Source organism: Staurois parvus, unplaced genomic scaffold, assembly GCF_062004578.1.
Source record: "Staurois parvus isolate SC_StPar_1 unplaced genomic scaffold, SC_StPar_1.0 ptg000505l, whole genome shotgun sequence".
In the NCBI taxonomy this organism is placed as follows: Eukaryota; Metazoa; Chordata; class Amphibia; order Anura; family Ranidae; genus Staurois; species Staurois parvus.
The window spans coordinates 445,760-464,236 of NW_028318301.1; the positions used below are offsets into that span (position 1 = coordinate 445,760).

General features: G+C 40.6%; 1 protein-coding gene across 2 annotated transcripts in view; it reads right to left on the bottom strand.

The window, feature by feature from the left end:
- LOC149451927 (rho family-interacting cell polarization regulator 1-like) overlaps positions 1-18,477 on the bottom strand; it is a 1,274,165-nt gene that overhangs the window by 122,241 nt on the left and 1,133,447 nt on the right. For both annotated transcript variants that reach the window (XM_089689951.1, XM_089689952.1), the window contains exon 13: positions 5,126-5,983. In XM_089689951.1, the coding sequence (XP_089546077.1) occupies positions 5,126-5,983 (858 nt within the window). The remainder of the gene's footprint in view (positions 1-5,125; positions 5,984-18,477) is intronic.

The following is an 18,477-nucleotide window of genomic DNA, read 5'->3' on the forward strand; positions in this document are numbered from 1 at the left end:
GGACATATTGCAAGGTACTGTTTGGTGTATATTAATAATGTACAAAGAAAATCTCGGTACCCTAGAACCACACCAAGGCGCACTGAAGTTTATTCTGCCAGATGGGGAAGCAATCCATGGCATAGAGCTCATAGTAGTCATAGCCAAGACCCTTTCAAAATAAAAATGCTGCAATTACAATCTGAAAACACTCAGTTAAAGTACAGAAGGCATCAGTTTATGGAAAAATTGAATAGACTTAAAATGGATGTAGCCTCTTTTTCACTGAGGTACAACACTGGGGGAAACAAATCTTTGGTTAGCAGCCCCTAGTGAGTTGTATAGAAGGTGAGAATTTTCTGGTTAACGTTTATGTGCTATGAAATATGTTTTAGATGCAAGTCTCAGAGATTTGGCCTTTGGTTTTTGGAATATTAGAGGACCTTGAAGCATTTTTAGTAGTTTCAAGGATAAGCCTCTGGATATGTTTTTTGTTTTATTGTTTTTGTTTTCTATATTATTTTTTTCTTTTTTCTTTTTCTCCAAGTTCAGGTGGAATAATCCAAAGTCCACCTGAAAGGGGAGTTATTACACCGTAACCTAACAGATGAATGCATGTTTGGTTTAAAATAAAGTTGGTAAAAGCGGCATTCAGGTCTACTTTTTTTTTTCTCTCTTCCTCTTTACAGATGATGGAGATTCATTTTTAGTTAGGTTTATCCTAAAGAAATCAGTTTTTTTAATAGTTTGTTCAGAGTTGCAGAAACCAGGAAAAACTAAGGTCCTAGGCTGCAAATGAGGTTCTAGAAGTGACAATAGCAAGCTAAGAGATATTATGGATAAGAATTTGATTCTGCTCTTGTTTTAATTTACAGAGTCCTAGTGGAGCGAGAGATTGGCAAGGTCTCTGGAACATGGATGAAAGATGGTCATCTGGTTGGCAGTGTGTCTTTGCCCTGCCGCATCACAAATTTATTCTGATGAACATTCAGGGAAGGAATGACAAAAGGGAAAGTTAAAGTTATAACTGGCAATATAAGGCTTCTTTATTGTTTGGACAATTTAATAAAAATTTAGAAAGACTTTGCCCATCAACAGGACTTGTGTAACATCATGCCGGAGTCTCTCCAAACATTTATGGACACAACTGTATAATATATACAAATTAAGTGTTGTTGGTTAGGGAGGAACATAACCTATCCAATTCTTCAAAACAAGGAATGTGAACTGTGGGTTCACAATGAACAATGGTTCACTCTGTGTGCTGGATTGGAAGATCATTGTCAGGAAGGAAGCACCTGTGTATTATTTAGGACTTCGTAGAGTTTGCTCCTATGTCCTAAAGGATACTGATATAATGTTAGTCATGGAACTAAGATGTTCCTTGAACCGAACAATAGCTAGAGGTGCACGGTGTCCCCTGGGCAATGTCTCAGAAATCCAGGAGCAGGGATGAAACTATGTGGAACTCTATATTGCCAATCTGTCTACAAACATCAACTATAATGACCCTGCTTTTCTGGAGCCCTGAATCCTGGTGTGGGTGGGAGGATACAGAAATGGTTAACAGATTGGGATAAGGGAAAACCTTTACAAAGAGACTGCAGCGATAGAGAGATAATGCTACTATAGCTTTATGCATCCTGTTGTGGTATTTCTCATTCTTGCTGTGATCTTGTCATTGGTTCAAGTTTATATGTATCGTTTGACCCAACATTTATAGAAGAAGGTGACGCATCTGTCTATGCGAGTTGAGGGAAAAGTTAAAAGTAATATATCTTTATGCAAAGTAGAAGCTCTGCTGCCAATTAAGAGTTCTGAGCTATCAAGTGCATGCAGAAATTGCAATAGAGATGGCCATACTGAGCAGACCTGCCTAATTCCGAGCCGTGTATACAGTATAGGGCTATAGGAGGTTGGGGGTGGGCTGTTTGATTTGGTGGGTCATGTACTGATAGGAACATATCAAATTGTTACTAGGGTCAACATATATATGCATATATTATGATAGTGGGTTGATTTGTGTGGTGTTATAGCTCAACATACATTTGTAAGGTTAATAATATGGTTGGGTAAGGTACTCCTCAATGTTTAGTATTGAAGCTGGTTAAGGTATGATTCTGAGCATGTGCTGACGAATGGTGAGTGAATGAACACCCTTGCTCGTAGCAGACCCTATTGTGAAGATGCCAACAAGAAGACACTGAGTGGTGCCATGAACGTTGTCACTGAAGAATGGTGATGAGGGGCCATGCAGTTCCAGGAACAAGGGAGACTCAGGTATAGATCGCTGGGACTTATACTCTTCCAAAAACAGGAGTGGTGCAAGTATAGAGTGCTGGGACATGTAGTACTCCAGTAACCGAAGAAATAGTAATATGAAGCGCTGTGACCTGTAGTTCTCCAAGGACTGCATTGAGTATTAGAGCCAGACCCAAAACTAAACAGGAGTAGTGATATGTGGTGTGTCCATAGCAGTGCTTTAGGAGTTACACTGGAGTTATATAAGGTACGCTGAGACCTGTAGTCTTCCAGGAACAGGGGCAACTCAGGTATAGATCGATGGGACTTATAGTTTTCCAGAAATAGGAGTGGTGCAAGTATAGGGTGCTGGAACCTATAGTTCTACAGTACCCGGAGAAATAGTAATATGGAACGCTGTAACCTGTGGTTCTCCAAGGACTGAATTGAGTGTTAGAGCCAGACCCAAAACTAAGCAGGAGTAGGAGTATGTGGTGCATTATTGTGTCCATCACTCTCAAAGAACTGATACCAAACCGCACTGGATTCAGAACGCACTTTTCCAAAATTGCACATTACCCTTTTTTAAAAACAGTGAAGTTGAACCACATATTTAAACACCCTCCATAGAAGCACGTTATTACTAATGTCATCTGATTCTGGCAGTTCAAAATGTATTATTATTATTATAATACAGGATTTATATAGCGCCAACAGTTTGCTCAGCGCTTTACAATATAACAGGAGACAATACAGCAACAATACAGTTCAATACAAGAAGGTTAGGAGGGCCCTGCTCCTTGGAGCTTATAATCTAAGAGAAAATGTATGCAAACCAGCATATGTGTGAACCACAGCTAAATCTTTACAATAGCCACCTTTCACTGCGGCACTGTGGCACACTTTACATGGTGCAGTCTCTTTAACCCACAGGAAGCATCTCTACCTGAAAGGGCCCCTTGGTTGAGTTTGTCTTCCAGGCCAAATTTCCAAATCCTTCACTAGAGTTAACATTGTTTGTTTGTTTTTATTTGTTGTTTTACTCACAGATAGTTTACCATATACAAGCTTCTGTTTCCATTTAATGCTATGCCAAAGAATAGGGATGGAATAGCAAGACTTGTGATTGCAGCACACAGTGGCAAATTACAGACTTTCATTTATTCCTTTGAACATATTGTAATGGGGTGTGTGTTTGTGTCTTTATGCGTCTGTGTGCATATGCTGTTTATTTTCAACTAAACAAAATATGACTAACATTTGTATTTTCTTTTTAAGGTAGAGGTTATAATAAAAAAAGTAATGTACGCTGCATAACAAAATTAAAGGAACACTTTGAAAACACAACAGATTTCAATGGGGAAAATTTCATGCTGGATATCTATATTGATATGGATTGGGTATTGTATTAGGAATGTAAGGATGCCCCATTGTTTGATGGAAATAAAAATGACCAACCTGTAGAGGACTGAATTCAAAGACACCCCGAAAATCAAAGTGAAAAAATGATGCAGCAGGGTAGTCCATTTTGCTGAAATTTTATTGCAGCAACTCAAAATAGTACTGTAGTTTGTATGGCCCCACATGCTTGTATGCATGCCTGACAATGACGGGGCATGCTCCTAATGAGATGACGGATGGTGTCCTGGGGTATTTCCTCCAAGATCTGGACCAGGCCATCACTGAGCTCCTGAACAGTCTGAGGTGCAACCTGGCAGCGTCGGATGGACCGAAACGTGATATCCCAGAGGTGTTCTGTTGGATTTAGGTCAGGTGAGTGTGGGATCCATTCAATGGTATTAATTCCTTCAACAAAGTGGGTTCAAAGATTTCATCCCAATACCTAATGGCAATCAGCGTGCCATTGTCTAGCCTGTAGAGGTCTGTGTATCCCTCCATGAATATGCCTCCCAAGACCATCACTGACCTACCACCAAAATGGTCATGCTGAATGATGTTACAGGCAGCATAACATTCTCCATGGCTTCTCCAGATCCTCTCACATCTGTCACATGTGCTTAGGGTGAACCTGCTCTCATCTTTGAAAAGCACAGGGGGCCAGTGGTGGACCTGCCAATTCTGGCATTCAATGGCAAATGCCAATCGAGCCCCATGGTGTCGGGCAGTGAGCACAGGGCCCACTAGAGAACATCGGGCCCTCAGGCCACCCACATGAAGTCTATTTCTGATTGTTTGGTCAGAGATATTAACACCAGTGGCCTGCTGGAGGTCATTTTGTAGGGCTCTGGCAGTGTTCATCCTGTTTTTCTTTACACAAAGGACCCGATATCGGTTTTGTGAATAGGTTAAGGACCTTCTACGGCCCTGTCCAGCTCTCCAAGAGTAACTGCTTGTCTCCTGGAATCTCCTCCATGCTCTTGAGACTGTGCTGGGAAACACAGCAAGCCTTCTGGCAATGGCACGTATTGATGTGCCATCCTGGAGGATTTGGACTGCCTGTACAACCTCTGTAGGGTCCAGGTATCGCCTCATGATACCAGTAGTGACACTGACCCTAGCCAAATGCGAAACTAGTGAAAAACAGTCAGAAAAGATGAGTAGGGAAAAAAAATGTCAGTGGCCTCCACCTGTAAAACCATTCCTGTTTTAGGGGTCATCTCATTGTTGCACATCTAGTGCACCTGTTGTTAATTTAATTAACACCAAAGAAGCTGAAAATGATTAACAACCCCCTCTGGTACTTAACGAACCTGATCAATATGCAAGGAGTTTAAATTACTTGATGCTATACGCTGATTAAAAAGTGTTCCTTTAATTTTTTTTTGAGCAGTGTAAATAATAAAAAAAGTACAATATGTGATTCTGCCTCAAGTGTATATAAACAAGATTCCTATGCATAACTGATGATGTATTAAAGGAATTTTGAAGATAAAAAAGATCTTACCATAAGAATCCCTTCCAGGTGTTTGACTTCCCGCTCAAGTGCTTGAAGCTCAGGAAACTGACCTCTATAGTCATCCAAGGTTGAACTTAAAGAACTGATTGCCACTTCCAAACCAATGTCCACATATTTTACTTTTGTAGTTTCAATGGATATTACTTGTTCAGTTGGATTCTTCTCATTAACAGTGTCCAAACAAGGACAATAAGTAGGAGAAGCCTTAACTGAACTTTGATGATGATCGATCAATAGCTCTTCTGCTTTAACTTTTATAATCTTATTTTCATCTACATTTGAAGCATCCTTCTGTGCCAGCATTGGAGAAGACTGCACATCAAAGGGGGTAGAATGTTCGAGGTTAGCTTCTCTTGCAATGTGCAATGTGCCAGTTTTAAATTCTTTAGTAAGTGATGACTGTTTACATCTCTCAAGTGTAGGTGAAAAAGTAGCAGAAACCTCAGAAACATCACTGTCTGATGTGAACACGATGTGAGGCCCATCTTGCTTCTGAAGATCTGGCAGTGCAGCATCAAAGCTGGCTTCACTGATATAGCTTAATGTCCTAGAATATGGCGCATTCCCACTAGGTACAGATTCTGTTGTTACCACCACATTTTCCTTGAATGTCTCTTCATCTTTTCTTTGGAGAAAACCATCTTCTTTTGAATAGCGTATCTCCCCTCGCTTGGCAAAGGCTATCTCTATATCTGGAGGAAAAGCCTGAACCGCTGGTTGAACAATATTTTTTACAGGTTGACCAACACTGCTGGACAGCTGAGGACTAGAAGAATCATCAGAGGATTCTGAAGAAATAGACCATGCAGCACCATTTTCCAAATCGTCTTGCCTCCGTAGCATATTCTATAATAAATGTATAAAAATACAATTATCAGTAAGAATGAAATCGAAGTAAGCCTCTCAGTAATCTAAAAGTATAATGGGTGCTCTTAATTTCATGGCATTTCAACACTTCATGGTAGGTGCACTAGCCTGTCTCCCCACTGCTGTCTCCCACATTTTCCTTTTGGCCAGTAAGGCTGTCCATCATAATAAAAAATATATAAAATATATATATCCACCTGCGCTCCACAGACTCCTTATATATAGCTAGCTGCTATCATCTACACCCTATACCATGGGACACATAAATTAAATATCAAGATATTGGATGAAGCGCTCTGCTATAATAATGCTAAAAAACAAAATTTTATACACAAATGTAAAAGTGACTAATACTTAAATAATATATGTGCTAAAATTATATAAAAAAATTCATATAAGACCAGTCTGCCCCCAAGTGGCTAAAACTGGTTATACATGTGCACACACAGCAAAAATAGAAAGTGACCAGGTGCTTGGGTACATAAATAGTGTCTTAATAAATACAAAAGGTTTTAAAATCACAGTGAATACTCATAAAAAGTGCCAAGTGTTTAAATAACAATAAATATACATATAATATAATCATGTGCAAAAAACATGCTATCACTCTTCTGTGAAGAAAATATATATATATATAGAAGTGCTTTTTCATTCAAATAGTGCTCAGACCAAAGTGTCACTCCAGTGAATCAATCCTAAATATCCAGAGTGCCTCCTCACCTCCAACATTCGACCCCTAGAGGTCACAAATCATTTATTTAAATGATGTTCCAAAAAACCGACATCAGGATATAACTTGCCCCACGATTCAAAATCTCAATATATACGATGCCTCAGCCATATGTCCATGGACCATGGAAGATTTAAGCACAAAGAGAGATCTCCATAGCGCATTATGTAGTTTTATTATAAAGAAAAAAGCAGATAGAAAACTCACATGTTCTTAGAAGTGTACAAGCAGTTTCCCCATATCCTATGGGTGTAATAGGAAATCGTGTTTGCCGAAAACCGGAAATACGTCACCGGATCTGATCCTGAAGAAGCCACGTGACAGTGGTGTAACGCGTGGAGCTCATTGACGTCATTTCCGGGTGGAGCTCGGTGATGCACTTCCGGTGACGTATTTCCGGTTTTCGGCAAACACGATTTCCTATTACACCCATAGGATATGGGGAAACTGCTTGTACACTTCTAAGAACATGTGAGTTTTCTATCTGCTTTTTTCTTTATAATAAAACTACATATTGCGCTATGGAGATCTCTCTTTGTGCTTAAATCTTCCATGGTCCATGGACATATGGCTGAGGCATCGTATATATTGAGATTTTGAATCGTGGGGCAAGTTATATCCTGATGTCGGTTTTTTGGAACATCATTTAAATAAATGATTTGTGACCTCTAGGGGTCGAATGTTGGAGGTGAGGAGGCACTCTGGATATTTAGGATTGATTCACTGGAGTGACACTTTGGTCTGAGCACTATTTGAATGAAAAAGCACTTCTATATATATATATTTTCTTCACAGAAGAGTGATAGCATGTTTTTTGCACATGATTATATTATATGTATATTTATTGTTATTTAAACACTTGGCACTTTTTATGAGTATTCACTGTGATTTTAAAACCTTTTGTATTTATTAAGACACTATTTATGTACCCAAGCACCTGGTCACTTTCTATTTTTGCTGTGTGTGCACATGTATAACCAGTTTTAGCCACTTGGGGGCAGACTGGTCTTATATGAATTTTTTTATATAATTTTAGCACATATATTATTTAAGTATTAGTCACTTTTACATTTGTGTATAAAATTTTGTTTTTTAGCATTATTATAGCAGAGCGCTTCATCCAATATCTTGATGTCCATCATAATAATGGTTATTTTAGAAGGTTTGTATACAGCGCTAATGTCTCTCTACCCTATAACAAGATAACTATATATATTATTATATGTGCAATTATACCAATAAATACAATTTACATAACTGTGCAAACCAGCAAAAAATGTTCAACATGTGCAAAAATATATCAATATGTGCAAAATATAGCAATAAAATCTGTTCATATACCCTTGTACAAAATCAGTATGCAGATGCATCTCAATAAATTACAATATCATAAAAAAGTTTATTTCATTAATTCAATTCAAAAACTGAAACTCATATTATGTAGATTCATTACACAGAGAGTGATGTATTTCAAGCATTTATTTCTTTTTAATTTTGATGATTATGGCTTACAGCTAGTGAAAACCCCAAATTCACCCAAAAAATTAGAATATTACATAAGACCAATAAAAAAAGGATTTTTAATACAGAAATGTTGGCTTACTGAAAAGTATGTCCATGTACAGACAGTATGCACTCAATAGTTGGTTGGGGCTCCTTTTGCATGAATTACTGCATCAATGTGGCGTGACATGGAGGTGATCAGCCTGTGGCACTGCTGAGGTTTTATGGAAGCCCAGGTTGCTTTGATATCGGCCTTCAGCTCATCTGCATTGTTGGGGCTGGTGTCGCTCATCTTCCTCTTCACAGTACCCCACAGATTCTCTATGGGTTTAGGTCAGACGAGTTTGCTGGCCAATCAAGCACAGTGATACCATGATCAATAAACCAGGTATTGGTACTTTTGGCCGTGTGGACAGGTGCCAAGTTCTGCTGGAAAATGAAATCAGCATCTCAAAGCTGATCAGCAGAGGGAAGCATGAAGTGTTCTAGAATTTCCTGGTAGAGGGCTGCGCTGACTTGGGATTTGATAAAACACAGTGGACCAATAACAGCAGATGACATGGCTCCCCAATTCATCACTGACTGTGGAAACTTCACACTGGACCTCATGCAACTTGGAATCTGTGCCTCTCCACTCTTCCTCCAGACTCTGGAACCTTGATTTCCAAATGAAATGCAAAATTAACATTCATCTGAAAAGAGGACTTTGGACCACTGAGCAACAGTCCAGTCCTTTTTCTCCTTAACCCAGGTAAGAGGTGTCTGAGACCAGCAATAGTCCACTCCTTGTGAATCTTCCCCAAATTCTTGAATGGCCTTTGCTTCACAATCCTCCTAGGATTATCCATGTTGCTTGTGCACCTTTTTCTACCACACTCAGGGGTGGACTGACAACTCATGGGGCCCCCGGACAATAAGAAAATATGGGGCTCCTGTGTCCTCGCCAACACTCAAACCACACCCAAAAAAGCCTGTGAAAGGTATCAAGGGCATCTCATGGGGCCCCCTAATGACCCTGGGCCCTCGGGCAGTGCTCGAATGGTCAGTCCGCCCCTGACCACACTTTTTCATTCCACTCAACTTTCCATTAGAATGCTTGGATACAGCACTCTGAACAGCCAGCTTCTTTAGCAATGACCTTTTGTGACTTACCCTTCTTGTGCAGGGCTTCAATGACTGTCTTCTGGACAACCTAAACAGTGATTGTGTAACCTACTAAACCAGACTGAGAGACCATTTAAAGGCTCAGAAAAACCTTTTCAGGTGTTTTGAGTTAATTAGCTGATTATAGTGTGACATCAAGGGGGAGATTTACTAAAACTGGATCACTCAGAATCTGGTGCAGCTGTGCATAGTAACCAATCAGCTTCTAACTTCAGCTTGTTCAATTAAGCTTTGACAATAAAACCTGGAAGCTGCCTGGTTTCTATGCAGAGCTGCGCCAGATTTTGCATGTTCCAATTTAATAACTCTTCCCCCACGAGTCTACAATATTGAACTTCTTCACAGTGTTCTAATTTTCTGAGAGATTGAATTTTGGGTTTTCACTAGCTGTAAGCCATAATCTTCAAAATTAAAAGAAATAAATGTGTCAGGAATGGACTTGCCAATAATGGTGGGACTCACCTGCCTTGTGGGCTGCAGTACCAGGGCTGGCCAGCGGGTGCTCTCAGCAATCAGAGACTCACCCCTGCAATCAGCCAAACATCTGAAGCTGATTGCAGGGGTTGTATTTAAGGAATGGCCAGACTCACAGTCAGGGCCTTGGTGTGTGTTTTTCCATGGGCCCCTGTACCTTGTGTCCTGTATTCCTGTTCCTATCTGACTTGTTGCCGACCCTGCCTGATCCTGACCTCTGCTGACTTCTCCTGCTTGATCCCTGGCTTTTGACCCTGACCATTCTCTGCCTGACCCTCTGTACCGCGCTGCCCGTGAGTTACTGAACCCAGCTTGTGACCCCGACCACTCTCCCGCCTGTTCCTGGTACTCCGTTTGCCCGTTTGCTACTGACCCGGTCTGCCTGACTACTCTTTGTATTGTATGTATTGTTATCGGTGGGTGGTTTGGTTTGGTTTGTTTGCACTGTGTTTATGTTTAGTTTTGCACTGCGTTTTTGTATTGTTAGTCTTAATAAATTATATTGTTTATACCATATCTGAAGCCTGCGTTTCCCTGTGTCAGTCCACACACTTCTGGTCATACCTGGAGCCCTGACAAAATGCTTCAAATATATCACTCTGTGTGTAATGAATCTATATAATATACAAGTTTCACTTTTTGAATTGAATTACTAAAATAAATTAACTTTTTGATATTTAAATTTATTGAGATGAGCCTGTAAATGTGCACGATTAATCAATAAATATAAAAAAACAACAAAATATATAACTGTGCAAAATCAGCAGTAAACAAATATTGTGTGATGTGAACCATACATCAGTGTGAATCAAAAAGTATAATAAATAAACCGTGCTATGTCAAAATGATTCAATAATAAAAGATAATTTCAAAATTGAAAGAAAGTGTCCAGTGCAAAAAAGAAAAGTCTCTTTTCAACCACTGATTTCAATTATATATTCTTCCACAAAATTTTCAATTCCAGCAGCGTTCACTCTTATATGGTGTTCTTTGTGCAGCTGCAATTCACTCTGTGAATCCTCCACCAAACAACCCAGGCAACTCGACAGAACCACTGACCCTTCTACAATACTCTGGATATCAGCAGGTATTCTAATACAGCAGTTGGCATATTGACTTTCTTCCCATTTGGTGCAGACATTTTTTTTTTTGTTAACTATTGTTTGAACATCATGGTACAACAGAAGCAACATTAAAAGAATACAAAATGTCTATTAATTTAGGCTTAAAAGAGGCAAAGCAAAACATTAATACTTAAAACAGGATCCTCCGCTAGTACTCAAGTTCAGTCATCTCACCGTAGAGACTTCCCCATTCATGGATTTTTATGTTCCAATATTTTTATTGAATTTTTCAGGGAAAAAACAAAGGAATGAGACATTGTTCATTCATACAATATTGCAATAAAACATAATACAGTTGAGCATTGTTGTTGTTATTCCATTCATTAGGCAATGGTGGAGTTGGTCTCATTTAGCGATATCGTCAGAGGTATTTATATATGTATGAAGAACCTTGGTGAGGAGTTGGGTTGTTAGGGGGGTTATTGGTAGGGGAGATGGGGGTGGGGGGGAGAAAGGGAGGAAAGATATAACTGGGTGGATAAGGATGTACCAGTCTAGGTTTAGGTGGTGTTTTTACTATTTGAGTGTAATCAGGGTTGTACAGAACATTTTGGGTGATTTAACCATCGGGTCCATTTCTGGTTACATTTAAGGTGGGAGGAAGTATTGATTGCGGATTTTTTCTCCATTTCACATTGGATGTCGAGGTCTATAATTAGTGAGGTAATTGGGGCGTTATTTGTGTTCCATAATCTGGTAATATTTATTTTGGCAGCAAAAAGTGTGTGGGTGATAATTGTGCGGGAGTGAGGGGAGAATTTCTTGATTCCGATATGTAGGAGTGCTAATGAGGGGTTCGGGGTAATCACGATTTTGATTATATCAGATATTAGTTGGAAAGTAGCATTCCAGAAGGATCTAAGTGATTTACATGACCAGAGAATATGTAATGTTGAGCCTGTCTCCCCGCATTGTCTCCAGCATGTAGGAGACTTCTGGGTAGTAGAGAGAGAGTTTGACTGGAGTCAGGTACCATTGGTGGAGTATTTTTAGATATGACTCCCAGTGGGAGCTGCATCGGGTAGCTTTATATGTAATGTTGAAAGCATTTCCCAGCATTGTAAGGTTATTTGTTCTGGTAGGATTTTTTCCCAATTGGTAAGAGAAGTAGTTTGTAGCGTGAATTGTAGGTTTGTGAGGTATGCATAGAAAGTAGAGATACCCTTACCTGGGTATTGAGATTTGGTGAAAAAAAGGTATGCTGTAATTGGTATTTTAGTGGAGTGGGGTAGTATTGTTTGTAGGCAGTGAGCAATTCTTAGGTATGTGACGTTTTCAGAATTAGGGAGATTATATTTTGCTTGAAGAATTTGGAAGGGGCATATAAATTGGTTGGCGTAGAGGTCTGTTATATTAGTTATACCTTGTTTTGTCCTATGAGATAAGTCTAACAAGGGTATAAGAAGATGCAATATATTTGTTGGAGTGGGGATCTGTTTGATGTCCTTGAATTTGGTGGATAGGAGGTCACGCAATGCTTGTAGGGAGGTTTGTATGCAGGGATGTTTTAGTTTGTGTTCTATGCGGTTGGTTGGTGGAGTTAGGATTATATTTTGGGGTTTAAGGGGGTGAAAAGGAAGGGTTTCCATTATGGACCAAATTTTTTCTTTCGATGGGTTCCACCAGAAATATATTTGGTCTAAAAGCGTTGCTCTGTAATAAGACTTGAGGTGTGGAAGTCCTGCTCCTCCTTTAGTTGTAGGGCATATTAAGAGATTTGTGGTGCATCTGGGCTTTTTCGAGTTCCATAGAAATTTTGTGAGGATTGTTTGTAGACTAGAAAAGAATGAGTTGGGGATTGGTATGGGGAGTATGCGGAATATGTATAAGATTTTGGGTAGAATTAACATTTTTAGGGTTGCCACTCGCCCTAGTATGGAGAGTTCTGAGATACGGAGTGTAGTTAGTTCTCGGGGAATAGTTTCAAGAAATTTTTTATGGTTTGCGGAGTATAATTGATCCGTTGTTAGTGTAAGTCAAGGAATGTTGTTTGTTTCCCATGAGAAGGGGAATTTGTTTGCTAGTTGGGTTTGGAGTTGGGGTGAAATGTGGAGGTTTAGTATGGAAGATATGTGTTCATTAAGTTTATAGTATGAAACTGTTGAGTAGATATGGAGGTGTGAGCGAATCGTTTTAAAAGACGTTTTTGGGTTGGTCACCATTAGTATAATATTGTCCACAAATAGGCTAATTTTGTGTTCTACGTTGAGGTGTGCGATTCCTGTAAATAATCAGTTCTCTCTGAGTTTGGAAGCTAGGGGTTCAATAAGGAGTATAAATATTATCGGGGAGAGTGGACAGCCTTGTCTGGTGCCGTTAGAGATGTCAAAGGGGTCAGATAATGTGCCGTCTGTCCATACTCTAGCGAATGGATGTGAGTATAGTGATAAAATGGCGTTCAGCATCAAACCTTGGTTTTGGTATGGTCGTTATGATGGTTTGTAACATGTCTTTGGGAAATGAGCTTGTTGTGGCAGCATGGTTGAAGAGTTTGGTCAGATACGGTGATAGATCTGTGGACAGGTGTTTGTAGTATTCATTAGTGTATCCGTCATTTCCTGGAGATTTGTTGAGTGGGAGTGTTTTAATCGTTGTTTCTATTTCCTTGGGGGAAATTGGGATAGAGATGGCGTCAAGTTGGTCTGAGGATAGCTGGGGGAGGTTGGTCGTGTGGAGAAATTGTTGAATGGATGTGACTGTTGGTTGGACAGTGTTTGTGTAATTTTTGATGTTGTATAGGTCTTGATAATATTCTGCAAAGGCGTTAACTATATCTTGCGGGTTTGCATGTAGGGTATTTGTGGACAGATGTTTAATTGAAGCTATTTTGGATTTTAGATGTTTTTGTTTTATTGTTTTGGATAATAGTGAGCTGGCTTTGCCTAATGAGTAGAATTTGGCTTTAATTTTTTGGAGATTTAGATCATTTTTGTATAGTAGAAGGGATCTTAATTTGTTTCTATTTGTTGTGAGGGATGAGGAGGTTGCTGGGTCTAGGAATTTTTTTTTTCTTCGTTTGTTTTAATTGAGGCGAGGAGCTCATCTATTTGTTGGGTTCTATTTTTGGTAATGCGGGCATTTAGTTGTATCAAAATACCTCTCATGTATGCTTTATAGGCTGACCAAAGAATGGGTATGGATGTATCAGGTGTATCGTTAAGTTCAAAAAATGTCTTGTGAGCATCTAGTATTTGTTGCTTGTAGTCTCGATTTTTCAACAAGGTCGCGTTCAGACGCAATATTCGGGGAATCTATGAATGTTGTTTGCTGTCAAGAGAGATATTGATTGGAGCATGGTTTGACCATGTGATAGTTTCGATCTTGGAGGAGGTGACGTGTTGTAGGGTCCATTTATCGGTGATGAAGAAGTCGATTCTGGAATAGGATAAGTGGGATGGAGAGTAGTAGGTATAGTCCTTCTCTGTACTGTGTTGGCATCTCCAGATGTCGTAAAGATCGTTTGAATGAAGTTATTGGTTGAAGGACTGTTTTGAAGATCTTTTTTTGGAAGAGTCCAGAAGGGGGTTACCAATGATGTTAAAGTCTCCGCCAATAAGTAATCTGCCTTTTCTATGTTGAGTAATGATGGAGTTAAGTTTGTTGAAGAATTGGAGTTGACTGGTGTTGGGACCATAGACGTTCACCAGTGTGTATGGAGTATCGTTGATTTTGCAGTTCAATATGTGGTAGCGGCCTTGTGGGTCTGTTGTTTCAGAAATGAATTGGAACTGTAGGGAGTCTTGTATGGCTGTAATGACGCCATTTTTCTTTTTAGGGTTTGTTGCCATATACATTGTGGAGAATGTTGAGTTTAGGAATATTGGATGAGGCAAAGTGGGTCTCCTGTAGGAATAGGATGTCAGGTTGTATGGAGCGGATTTCTCTTGAGAGTAAGGACCTTTTTGAACTGGGAGTTAAGGCCCCGGACATTTAGTGAGGTTATAGTAATCATTTTGTTGATTGTAGATGGGTAGAATCTCATAGCGGTGGTGTTTCAGGTATTGTGGAGATGTGTGATTTTCCACATGACAGAGGTGGTGGACCGTCAAGTGTGTAGTTTGCTGGGTTTGGGTTGGTCTTAGTTGTAGTAAGAGCGTTCACTTGTATAAGTGGGGTTGCTGGGAGGGGTGATTCTAGTGACTGTTGACTGGTAGATTGGGCTATAAACAGGGATAAAAAAGACTTGCAGAAAACACAAGTAACATGTGTAGCAATAACAGCTACTGTAAAATGTGGAGGCACAGGTAAGCATGACTCATTCGAGAGCTCATGCTTGAGACGAACTTGAAAGTTCAACATATTCGATCTGGGGCCGATTGCCAGCTTATGCTTTAGTGAGTGAGGCCCAGGGTGTAGGGCGAGAAGAAAATATATTTGTGCGGGGGGTTATGACCATTCTGCTTCCATCTGTTGTGGCCTGTTGGGTGTTGTTTGGTGGGAGTCTGTTGGGATGATGTTCCACGTTTTCAGTAGTTTGATGCCTGCTTCTAGAGATTTGATTGTGTAATATTTACCTTGGTGTTTGATATTTAGTTTCGTAGGGAAGCCCCATTGGTATCCAATCCCATGATTCCGTAAAGCTTTAGTTATGGTGACAAGCTTTTTACGGTTGAAGAGTGTGGCTTTGGGTAGGTCTGTGAACAATTTGATGTTTGCTTGGGCTGAGGGAATGGAGGTAAAATTTCTTGCTGCAATCATTTTATTCTTTCTTTCACGTGATAAAAATGTATACGCGCCAGTGTATCTCTGGGGACTGTTGCTGGTAGAAATGATGGTTTGGGGATTCGATGTGCTCGATCTATAGCCAATTCCACGTGTGTGAGGGCAGGGATGAGATTTTTCATATATTGTTGAATATATGGGACTATGGTGTATGTAGTGACGGATTCCGAGATGCCACGGATTTTGATGTTGTTTCGCCTGGAGCGATCTAAATCTGCCAATTTGAGATTCATTTGTTCGATGTCGGCTTCATGGTCTGTGTGTGCATCTATGAGGTCATTGGGTGCGGTACACATTTCTCCTAGCTTGTTCTCAATAGGGTGGAATCATTTTTCGTGTATTTGAACCATATTCGAGATAATGATGTTGTCAGGTCATTATGCAGTGTTTGTCGCAGAGAAAGGAGCACGTTTTTCATGGAAATCTCTGTGATAGGTTGGTCAGAAGCAGGGTAGGATTCAATAACAGATGGAGTATTTTCTGTCAGAGTTGTGGCTGGGGGGGAGAATTGCCTGTCAGGGGGTGATCCTGTGTCTAATCTGGGCCTGGATTAGGCAGGGCTGCTGGATGTGGGGGACAGGGGGGCAGAGAAATCACCCGGGTCCCCTGGGTACAGTGATCCCTTCAGCCTGGAGTCTGGGTGGTATGCTGCCTGGAGTCCTGTGTTCTCCCCATGCTGTGTTGAGAAGCTGTTTTCTGTGCAGCCAGCGCCATCTTGGCTGCATGTTGTAATTGCAGTGAAGAAGCTGGTCATCTTCCCTGGAGTCTTGCGGGGGCGGGTCATAGCCCGTTTGCATGGCGAGAGGTAAGTGAGGCTATCGATCTGTTTTATACACCCTGGGGTCGTAGCGTGCCACTGTCAGGCTGGTGGATGGACGGAGCTCATCTCACTGAGCGTCCATCTCCGGAGCCGCTCCTAAATATATAAATATTTCATATGCCCATCACTTTCTCTCTTACCTACAATCTAAGAATAACTAACCCAGCAACCAATAAATGAATGTATACATTAAAAAGAATAATATACCATATACAGATACTGTATCTACTACTTAAAATGAAACATTAAAGGACAAGTTCACTTTTCAATAAAAATACACATATCCTTCCTGCCTAGCATTTCATGTAAATGTGCACTTATCCATTATCTTTTGTTTAAGTTTTCAATACAAAAGAAAGGGTTAGAACCTCAGTTAGGCTTACTGCTGACTGTGCCCACTAAAGGAATTCCTCTCACTTTTTGCCCTAAAGACATGGCAGTAAGGTAAAAATTGGATTTTTTTCTACATACTTACCTGTAAAATCCATTTCTTAGAGTAGATCAGGGGACACAGAGCAGGCTATTCATGACTATGTGGGTACAGGCCACCTATAGGCGAATGGACACTGGCCAACCAACCAGAGAAGAGGTCCTCCCCTATATAACCCCATCCTCTACAGGAAATACCTCAGTTTTTGTAGCAAGCAATGACATTCCATAAAAAGGGGTGGGACATCTGTGTCCTGTGATGTACTCCAAGAAATGGATTTTACAGGTACTGTAGGTATGTAGAAAAAAAATCCAATTTTCTTTATCGTACATCACGGGACACAGAGCAGGCTATTCATGACTATGTGAGATGTCCCAAAGCAATAAAAAATTTGAGGGGAGGGTGACACCATGACAGCCACCGTCAATCGCTCAGGACCTACTCAGCTGTCCATAAAACACTGCAGCCAAAGGCAGATTCCTCTGCGGCTCTGACATCCACCTGGTAGAATCTTGTGAATGTGTGAACCGAAGACCATGTGGCGGCCTTGCAAACTGATGCCGAATTGCCCAAGATGCCCCCACACTCCTGGTGGAGTGTGCCTTTACCTGAGAGGGAGGGAATTTACCTTTCAAACCATAGGCTGGAATGATCAATTGGGAGATCCAATGAGAAATAGTCACCTTGATGCTGCCTGCCCCTTCCTAGGCCTCTCTGGCAACGCAAAAAGAGCATCTGACCTCCTGACCTGTGCTGTCGCTTTCAAGCAGACCCTTACAGCACGAACCACATCCAAGGTATGCAGAGATCTTTCTCTTACTGACTGAGATGAAAACCAGAAACCACCTTTGGTAAAAAACATGGATGAGGTTGCACCACCACCCTATCATGATGCAAAACCAGAAATGGTTCTCTGCAAGACAGAGCTGCCAGCTCTGACACCCTTCTCGCAGAAGTGATAGCCACTAGAAACAACACCTTATGAGTCAACAGGACCAGTGGAATCTCTCTAATAGGTTCAAATGGTGGCTTTTGCAAAACCTCCAAAACCAAGTTCAGGTGCCAACTTTGTTCCTGGCTCCTGACAGGAGGAGCCATACGCATCACAACTTGTAAAAAAGTGCAGACCAAACAGTGAGACGCAATGGGCCTCTGGAAAAAAATAGCTAATGCTAAAATCTGGCCCTTAATGGTACCAACAGCCAAATTCTTCTGCAACCCTGTTTGAAGAAATGACAGAATCCTGCCAATCACATACTTTCATGGGTGCAAATTGTGAACTTCACACCAGGCAATGTAAGCCTTCCAGGTTCTCTAATAAACATTCCTAGAAACTTCCTTTCTAGCACCCAACATGATGGGGATGACAGAATCCGACACTCCCCTGTCCTTCAGGATCTGGGTTTCAATAGCCATGTCATCAAATTTAGCAAACTTAAAGCTGGGTGCAGTATAGGACCTTGAGACAACAGGTCTGGCCAATTTGGTCTTTCCCGTGGAAGCCAT